The sequence below is a fragment of the Egretta garzetta genome, unplaced genomic scaffold (genome assembly GCF_000687185.1).
Source record: "Egretta garzetta isolate BGI_Z169 unplaced genomic scaffold, ASM68718v1 scaffold202, whole genome shotgun sequence".
Taxonomy (NCBI): domain Eukaryota; kingdom Metazoa; phylum Chordata; class Aves; order Pelecaniformes; family Ardeidae; genus Egretta; species Egretta garzetta.
In genome coordinates, this window is record NW_009258891.1 from 346743 (window position 1) to 356252 (window position 9510).

The 9510-nt window shown below is 46.0% G+C and overlaps 1 protein-coding gene across 1 annotated transcript in view; it reads left to right on the plus strand.

Moving 5' to 3' along the window:
* The first annotated feature begins 211 nt into the window (after positions 1-211).
* TMEM183A (transmembrane protein 183A) overlaps positions 212-9510 on the plus strand; it is a 12929-nt gene continuing 3630 nt past the window's right edge. The window contains exons 1-5 of the mRNA XM_009634066.2: positions 212-328; positions 3180-3184; positions 3332-3489; positions 5734-5893; positions 7008-7188. Of these exons, the coding sequence (XP_009632361.1) occupies positions 3423-3489; positions 5734-5893; positions 7008-7188 (408 nt within the window). The 5' untranslated portion in view covers positions 212-328; positions 3180-3184; positions 3332-3422. The remainder of the gene's footprint in view (positions 329-3179; positions 3185-3331; positions 3490-5733; positions 5894-7007; positions 7189-9510) is intronic.

Consider the following 9510-nt stretch of genomic DNA (forward strand, 5'->3'; position numbering starts at 1 on the left):
GAGAACAGGGCAGGGGGCTGGGTCCCTTGGGCCTGGGAGCCTGGGGGGCTGGGGCAGAGCTCTGCTGGGGGCTCCTGGCCCGCACCGCTCTGCTGGGGCTCCTTTTCCTGTGTGCGCACCTCCTGCTCAAGCCTCTCTTCCTATGGGGAGTGTCCCCTTGAGAGGGACCGTGGCTCTTAGGCCTTCTATCCCCTCCCTGGTAATCCATAATCCTGCTGACGCCCTGTCTCCCAACTCTCGTGCAGTGACGGTGGCAGATTATGCTAACTCAGACCCAGCTGTCGTGAAATCTGGACGGGTGAAAAAAGCTGTGGCCAATGCAGATCAGTGAGTCTACAGTGGGGTGCCTGCTGTCCCCAGGCTACCTCTCCCTTTTGCTGGTCTCTGCGTGATATGGGAAACTCCCCCCTCCATGGCCTAAGAAAATTTATCTCATTTGGTGCCTGGAAAAGAGTCTGTGTTCCTCTGCAGAATCAGGTTTTTAGGATCTTGGGAGGTTTTGCTGATAGCCTGTTGGAAGCCCAGTAAGAATTGCTGAGTCTTTGTTAGTGCCAGAGATGGAAACCCTTTTCCCATTAACTATTGGGTGTTATCTCCTGCTTGAAGCAGAAAATAACATGATAGGAGCCTTTATTACTTTACTACCTCACATAAAACTATAGACAACTTTATTAGAAGGTAAAATTCTTTGCAATGGAAATAAGCTTATGACAGTTCTGGCAAATGTGGTCCCCCTCCCTGTGCTGCAAGCAGGTCTTCTGAGGGTGTTGCTGTGTCCTTGGTGAACTGTATAAACAAGCAGTTTCCTGGAAAGGTGCTGCAATATTTTGTTATCTACTTCCTCCTTGGTTCGTAGCTGCTGGGAGTGTTCTGAACTAACACACCCTGCTTGCTTGAGAAATGTTAATTTTTAGGCCTCGACTCTTCAGTGTAGCTGGTCACACATGTTGGAGGTGAATGTTATTACATTGACAGCGACGACTGAACCCTTCACATAGGAAAACGCTCGTTATGTTGCTGAAATCTTAGGTGTTTAGAGAAAATATGCTCTGTGCATGCATGCCTGTTGCGGGGAAGCTGTGCGGGGCAGTGATGCTGGTGAATGTCCTTTCTAGCTGCTACTTCTCGAGCTTTTAGGATCAAGGCACCTCCTTTTGTTGCCTCCTTTGTAATAGGCTGGGGGCTTCCTTCTTCTGATTCCCTCTCCTGTCCACCTTCTATATTCTCTCTCTTTGAGGCAGTGCCTCAAAATCCTGCGCTTCAGCATCATCCCTGGCAAACTCTGTCGTCTTTTCTTTCTCCCTGCATCACCCTGAGTCCTTGCATCCAGCATCACCTGCTTTGTCCAGCTTAACCCCTCTCCTAAAATCCTGCTCTGTTTCTCCTCCCCTCCATGCTATGCAGATGACTTCCAGGTCACAGCAGCCCACCCTTTTCTCAGGTCTTTGCAGTGCAGAGTCACTGGGGCTTTCCCCTCCTTGTTCGGGGATCCTCGGGATCTCTCCTCCCCAGCCCCAGGGAGCCTTATCTGGTGCAGTCCTGACGCATGCTACAGCCTTATCTGCTGCAGCACGGGGGACAGCTAGGAGGAGACAGCAGCCTCTGCCCAGGGAGCTTTAGCCTTTTGCCTTGCTCACCTCCTGTCTCTTGGCTCCAAGTAAACATCGCACTGCGTGTGACTGTCAGCAATCGGGGAGCTTCACGGGGAGGGGAACAGAAGCCAGGTGGAATTTTCCTGAGCTTTTTTCTTCCCCATCCTAACCCCCAGGGATGAGGTGGGGATTGCTGCTGTGAGATGAGGAAAGGGTGCCTCTGCAAGATTGCAATGCAGTGTGACTCAGTCGACTCAGATGTTGAGCTTTCCTTTGCAGAGTGTGATGGTTTCTTTTTCTAAACCCCTCTCTGAGTCTCGTCAGTTGTCGTCCTCTCTCACTTGCCTGTATTCGATGTCATAACTTACTGCATTCGTGTTGCCATCTATTTCTCTTTCTTTTTGCCTATAAAAGGTCATGTAGAGAGGGCAGCGCAATTTGACAGTGAGAGATACTGCTGTCATGAGGGCATACAGTTTACAGAGTAAACTGCAAAGCGAGGAAGGACTGGTTTAGCAAAGCACTGAACGTATGTCTAGTCAGTGGGTACAGCTGAGCTTTGTCTTAAGACTGGCTTTCCATCTGCTTCCTTAGCATTTCAAAACCTTGTTCTGTGGTTAGAAGAGAGTACATCTCTCACCTGAATTTATTTATGATCAGTTCCTGATTTTTTATTTTTATTTTTCCTGCTGCTCTGTCCATTTAATTCAGATAGCACATCTTGCTCTCCAGCAACTCTGGTGACTGTAACTGATGCATAAAACTTTCCTGGGCTTCATTTTGTGCTAGGTTAGAAAAGCTCAAGCAGTGCAAGCCTCTGACATGGTCAGGTGCCTGTTGGTAGAAGTCCTTTCCTTCACCCAGCACATTACATTGAAATTCAGTTTTCCTGAATGAACTTTACAGACGATTTGCAAAGCGTCTGTAATGCCGTTACAACGCTGGTCTCTATGACAGTGCCTTACGCAGCTGTAGCGTAGGATTGCACCTTTCTTTTTTAAGACTGTCATTACTGTCTCACATGTGGATTTTTCTGTCTGAACGAGCCCTCAGTTTACAGATCAAGTTTTAAAAATAATATTTTTTAAGAGGGATGTGTCTAAACATCTCCCCAGAGGCAGAAAAAGACCCAAATAAAAACAAAAAAAACAAACCCAAAAACCGACTTGACTTGCTGTTTTACTCCTTAGGCCTGAGGCTTCCCCTTCACTAAATTCTAGGATAAGTGGAGCTCCCATATGCTTGGCACTGAGTTATATCGCTGACAGATCATGTGTCATCAGCCACAGGATCTCCTTATCTGCTCGGAAGGGAGTGTATCTTTGCGTTCATAGAACAATTACAGAGTAGGTGCTGGTGGTCATGCAAGGAAGCTCTGGTATGCAGGGGAACCAGTTAGCACTGTAGAAAAAGAGCCTGTTGTTTTATTCGGAATTGTAAACAGCTTCAGCTAAACCAACGGGATCATCTGCATAATGTGCTGGTAATCACCCTCATTGTTCATTCTTTAAAACAAGAAGCTGAATAATTACATTTCCAATTTACTCGCCTGCGCTAATCTTTCTCTGACAAGGTAATCCTCGGGCCCAGGATTTACTTGCTTGTGTCACTCACCGGAAAGCTTTAATGCAGTTAGCATTCTCGGCAGCTGCTGTGGCAGTGATTCCACTGAAGTATCTCCTGAACTTGGGTCGCCTTTTTCTCTCTGCTGATATACTTACTGTGTTGCCTGTCATTCTAGTAAAATCCCTCTGTGGTTTGGAAGCTTCTTGTGTTCCTGGTGAGGAAGTTCTCTCTGTGTCGGGAGAGTCTTGTGACAGCAGCGATGAAATGGATACAAAGGAAAGCATCAATGGACGAACTGCATCTAGAAAAAAGAAGAGCAAAAGGCACAAAGGTACGGTCACCAGCCTCACCTGGGGGGCTCTGTGTGGGCTGCTTCTGCATCTTCTGCATGTGTGATGTTAGGGCTTGCTATTTACAGGCCAGTCATGAGGCTCTTTGGGGTGTTCTATAACTTCTGTGTACACAAAGAAATGCCAAGGGTTCACTTACTTCTAAATCTGCTGGGTCTCTGTCAGAGGTGTTGCCTTTTCACAAAGGCAGAGCCTTGGGCATGAAATCAAAGCCTGGGAGCTCATTGCTTTCAGTAAACTTATCTCAATCTTGGGCAACGAATGCTGCTCTTGGAAGGAGTTGTGAAACTTTGCCACTGAACATGTTACTTCATTAAACACACGTTGGTCAGAGCAGGGTTTGTTTTGGGGAAAAAGCCAGTGCTGCTGTTCACGATACATTTGTTGGCAAATACAAATTCTATTTTGGGACGTGTCCGAGGCTGTGGTTTGTTACAAATGAGTTTAGAGGGCTCCTTTTTCCAGCAAGCAAGTGAATTTGGCCCTGGTGGCATTATAGTAAGTTAATTCCAAGGAGATGTATCCTTCAGCATTTACACTTTGTGCAGCTCTATAGAAAGCAATTTGCAATGCAGCGTAAGCAACAAACTGTTCTGCTGCCTGTGGAATCCTGCAGGAGTTTCTAATAACAGGTTGTGAAACAAATTTTAACTTGGTTTCTTAAATTTAAGAAAAGCTTAACTTTATTAATACTGATACTAATTTGTGTAACACATGAACCTCCACCATGGACTGTGGATTCATGCTGCTCCTCTGGGATAGGAGTTTAATCTCTTTTATTAATACTTCCTTGGGAATTCTGGGAAGATAAGAATATCCAAGTGGCTGGAGTTATGGGAGTTACAAGTCTGGAAAGACAATCATCTGTTCTACCACAACTTTGTCTTATTTCTGCTAAGTGTTTAGGGAAGAAAAAGTGGTAACAGACCAATGATGCTTCTGGCTGCAGTCTGCAGTTTGGCAGTTGTGTAGTTTGGTGGCTTCTTGAGTCAGAGCTGAAACAGCAGAGTGAATGTTGCAGCCAGTTGTGGGGGTGCCTGCCATAATCTGTAGGAAAAAGTAGGGAAGTGATCACAGCCAGAGCTTTCCTTGGCAATGAACATAGCAGTTACCACATGAGGATAAAGTACTGCCCTTTGTTATTAACCTGCTGTCTCAGGATTAGATCTGGCACCCTCAGAGTTCTTAAACACCTCCTTTATGCCGCTTGCTCACAAACCTCACAGCAGTTTTTTCTGTATGTTTTCTTTCTCTTTTCTTTAGTGTCCCTAATGCTCGGTGTTGTTTAGCTGGTTATGTTCTTAAAAAGTACTTTTTCTCCAAAAGTTGGAGCAATGCTTCTGGAAAACCGTGTGATATTAACTTAAAAACACTACAGGAATGAAAGGAGTTTCTGAACCTTGAGTTCTGGCTGAGCAGTTCTGACACCTCTGAAGAGGAAGAGCAGGCCATTCGGTTCATCTGAATTGGGTTAAAAGTTTCCCATCCAAGAAGCTTTAATGAAATTACGGATTTAAGAAAAGCAGCTGATTAGCCAGTTGCAGAAGAGAGTTGCTTGCCCTCCCTAGCAGAGCTCCTGCAAAAATATTGTGACCATTTGAACAAAGAATTGACAAGCTCGGCAATGTCTTAATGTTCAAGGGACTTGTAGTGTACAGCATTTTTTGATGACCTGTTAAATGAGCAGTTTTGATTAAAAATGCATGAGCTTGGCCCTCCTTTACATAAAATTGCCTGTGTATTTGCCATCTGATTTTTATTTTTTCACGTAAGTGTTATTTTTTAGCTGTGAAAGGGTCAAGCATTGAAAAAGGGCCCAGAAAGGCTGTGGGGCTTCCATCCTCAGTTACAGCCGGAACTCGATTGGACAAGATCCTGAACAAAATGATCTGATTCAACCTGCTTTGAGCTGGGTGTTTGGACTAGAGACCTCCAGAGAACCCTTTCAGCCTGAGTTATTGTCTGAATCTGCCGCTTTGCATACCTGTGCAGCAGGGATAAATGATGGCATATATCCATCAAAGGGCAAGTGTAATGGTTGCGTGGACAGGCAAGTGGATGCTGATGAAAACCGGTAGCAGTGATAACGAAGTTGTACTAACTTGGGCTTGTTTGGCTGACTGTGCGTATGTACATATTTCAGCTGCTTTAGTAAAGTGCATGCCTCTAGAGTTGACCTGATAAAGAAAAAAAACCCTACACTAACGTACCTTCATTGCGTTTAGAAAATCCTGATGGGGGTGGAGGAGAAGAATACCCCATTGATATCTGGCTGTTGTTGGCTTCCTACATTCGCCCCGAAGATATCGTCCGGTTTTCTTTGATTTGCAAGAAAGCCTGGACTGTTACTTGCACTGCCGCCTTTTGGACCAGGCTCTACAGAAGGTAAGACTCCAGAGAATTTTTAAACTATTTGTAGGAGGCTTCAGCAGTGACCAGCTCTCTGCAGAGCTGTAAATAAGGAAAAAATTCCCTATAGGCTGGGGTCCTATAATGTTTGCATATTGAGGTGGTGATGCGGGCCTCATTTGGCAGAGGGTTGTGGTATATTGCATCTGCTTTGAATCTGGAAATGGATCTGTGTGGGCATATTCCTGTATGCTCTGTATAAAATCTCAAAGCATTGTGTGCTTTTCTGCACGCAGCCTTCATGCTCCTGTTCATGGCAGTGTGCTTTGTGTGTAAAGCGCTCAAAGTGCTTACGGCGAGATCAGCACCCTCACCTTACTGAAAGACAGGCAAACATCACTGATGGGAAGCTTGCCTTGTCTCCAGCTTTGATCATGGCCACCTTCCTGTAATTAGGGTGGCCTGAGAGAAACTGAGGCATTTTGGAGCTGTCTCTGGCAGAATTAAGTTATAGATAAAGTGAGAGAAGAAGAGCAAAGAGGTGGTCAAAACTTGAAACAAATCCTTCTGTGCTGGTGCGTGCCACTAGGACTTCCCTTCAGGACAGAATATTTTCTTTACATTTCTGTACCTATTGCCCAGGAGGCGCAAGCAGAAGGACTGCAGAGCAAATAACAGCTGTGGTCATCCTCGCCCTTGTTTTTTAGTGTGGAGTTCCTTAGCCAAGGCTCCTTGGGCATCTGATCAAAGAACAACCCTCGAGCGCAGGCGATCAGGCTGCTCAGGCAGTTGTCTGCAAGCATGCAGTCAAGCTCTGCTGAAGTGAGTCCTTAGGAATCTGCAGGCCTTGGTGCATTCTGCAGCTAAAACACCGTCTGGTCTCTCTGGGCAAACTGCAAGGAATTATTGGGGAATTGTAGCTTGATACGCTTATGTGTATGCTGGAAACCTGTCTGATGTGGGTAAAGTCTTTGCGACTGTCATGTGATTTCATGTAGAGCAGTACAACGCCCTGGAAGCACTCAGAGTTGACAAGAGGTCCTCTGATCAGTCAGATGTTCAGTTTTCTCTCAACACTGATAGCTCTCTCCTGCACGTCTCTGGCATTCTGACCCTTCAGCATGTGTTGGGTTTGTCATTGGCTTTTCAGGCACTACAGTCTGGATGCGTACCTGCCTCTCCGCTTGCGGCCAGAGTCCATGGAGAAGCTGCACTGTCTCCGTGCGTGTGTCATCCGGTCGCTGTACCACATGTACGAGCCTTTCGCGTCTCGAGTCTCCAGGAATCCAGCTATTCCAGACAGTACTCCCAGCACTTTAAAAAATTCCAGAGTAAGTGGAATCACTAAGGAAGTTGGATATGTCTGAGATGTTGCTTTTTCTGGTTTTTTGTTCTCTTTCTACATGAAAAGTAGATGATGTTTAGAAGGTCACCAGTGAAGCTTGGGTGTAGGATGATTGCTAACTCTGAATAGTGATTTTTAAAAGTATGCTGGTTATTTGTATCTGTATAGTTGCTACTGCCGAGGGTTCTAGTTACTCCTCTGGGTAACTTCTGCCTAAGTCCTACCACAACATCTTTGTAATCAGCAAAAAGGCACTTGCTTCACTGAATGTCAGTACTCCTAGGGATATTTGCAGCTCTCCCCTCCTCTGCTGCACATTTGTTGCTGAAAGGAGCTTGCAGTAGGATCAGCTTTTATATCTTCTGCTTTCTTCTGACACGGTCTGCCAGAACACATCTTTTCTCCAAAGCAGGCATCTGGAGAGATCGGAAGTGACACTGGTAGCCTCTGAAAGGGAATCATTTCCTACCACGTTCCTGTAGGTCATCCATCGTCTTTGGTGTCTGGTCGAGGGAGGGTAGTGAGGTTGTGAGCATGGCAAATGTGCAGAGCAAATGTCTGCTTTGGGACTGGGGCTGCAGTTGTGTTGGGCTGTAAAGGGTTTGTCTCTGGTGTGGGCAGGCAATTCTCTTTGCTATCCCAGCTTGGAGCACTTGCATATCCATTCCTCTTTAATTGCTGTTGACCATTAACTCTGAAATGCCTCTGTGTCTCTTGTTTGGGTTTAACTTGCAACTGGCTGATACTCTGTGAGCAGCTTAAGCAGCAATGCGAATTCTCCACCCTCCAAATCCTAAGTCAAAAACCTGTTGAATGAGGTTTTTGGAGCCAAACTGAAGTGGTTTTGGTTCAAGAGTTGTACTTTCTTTTCCATGCAAAATAGAGCAACCTCATCTGTATGTGACATCCCTCCTTTTTTCCTTCCTCTCTCTGGGTGGATACTGCAAAAAAAATGCCATACTGCTTAGGGAGCATCCAGCAGTAATACAAGTAGGTGGTGCTGCAGAGCAGGAGAAAAGCACGCAGTTCTGTGTGTAGTCTTATCTCCACCTCCAGAGCTCTTCGGTCTCTTTCCCAGTCCCCAGTTTGGGTGTCGTCTTTCGTTAAAAAATAAAAAGCAAAACTTTTCTAGGAAATTCCCACTTAAGCATAGTCCTTCTGAGTCTGACTTCCTGCCACTGCTTGGATCGGGTAGCACGGCTGTAAGAGCTAGAAACCCTGAGATGATGCTGGCAGGGTCGGCATTTTGGAAGCATTCATGTTGACATCATAACGGCTTTGGTGCCCACTGCTAGTGCTTCTACTCTACTAACGGTTTGAGGAAGATTCTTGAAGTGCAGTCTTCTATTATTCAGCTTTTAAAAAAAGGAAATTAAATGGTGACGAGGCTTTGTTAGAACGGTAGAGGTTTGACCTAACCCCTTGGAGCATAAAAGAGCCATCCTGAGTCTGGTCTTGCTGTACTACTGCATTGCAAGACTCTGAGCTCCACCTGTGTTACTGTGCACAGAAATGCCTCCGCACAGTGGGTATGGAGGAGGATCTGACGTTGCCTCCCCATGTTCTTGCTTTCATGGGCTTTGGTTATACCTTTACGGGTCATTGAAACTAATGGCAAGTGCCTACATAAACTGCATGTGGCAAGAGGAGACCCCAGACCCGGGTGTTATCAAGTTATGGTGTCAGCAGAAGTGTTTGCCCTTTAAAGACACCCCCATTATTTTTGGTGGAGCGGCAGGCCGTACGGCGCGTCTGAAGGGCAGGACGGCTGACCCGTGGACAACATCCTCTGCCCCTTAGGAGGTACTGACCATTTTGTGCTTCGCTACTTGCCATGACCAAACAAGTTGCTAGACCAGGCTGTCTCTGCAGGTGAACTACAAATGCTACTGATGGTGGAGTTAAACTCAGCAGCATCTGCTGCTCACCCTGAGTTAAAAAAGATCTGGAGAACATTTTTGTCGGAAAAAACTGAGGGCCACCTCCTCCCAGGTGGGGGTTATTTGACTCATGTTTCTGAGCTTGGCTCCACATAGCTTTGTTGTTCACCTCATGAGGATTGTCGAGATAAAGGTCCTTAAAGGACTCTTGTCTATGGACATGACTCAGAGTTGAAGTAAAGGGTCTCGTATCACCTGTAGTCCCTAATTATGGAGCCCCTGTGGTGGAGGCTGGCTCTGGTTTTGTTTCATTTGGGGTCATGCTATCCTGGAATGAAATTAAATGTGTGCTTCGCCCTGCAACCCAGTCAGGCCTTCTCTTGGCGTGGGAGAGACTGTGTATGGGTCATGGGGAGTTGTCTTTGCTT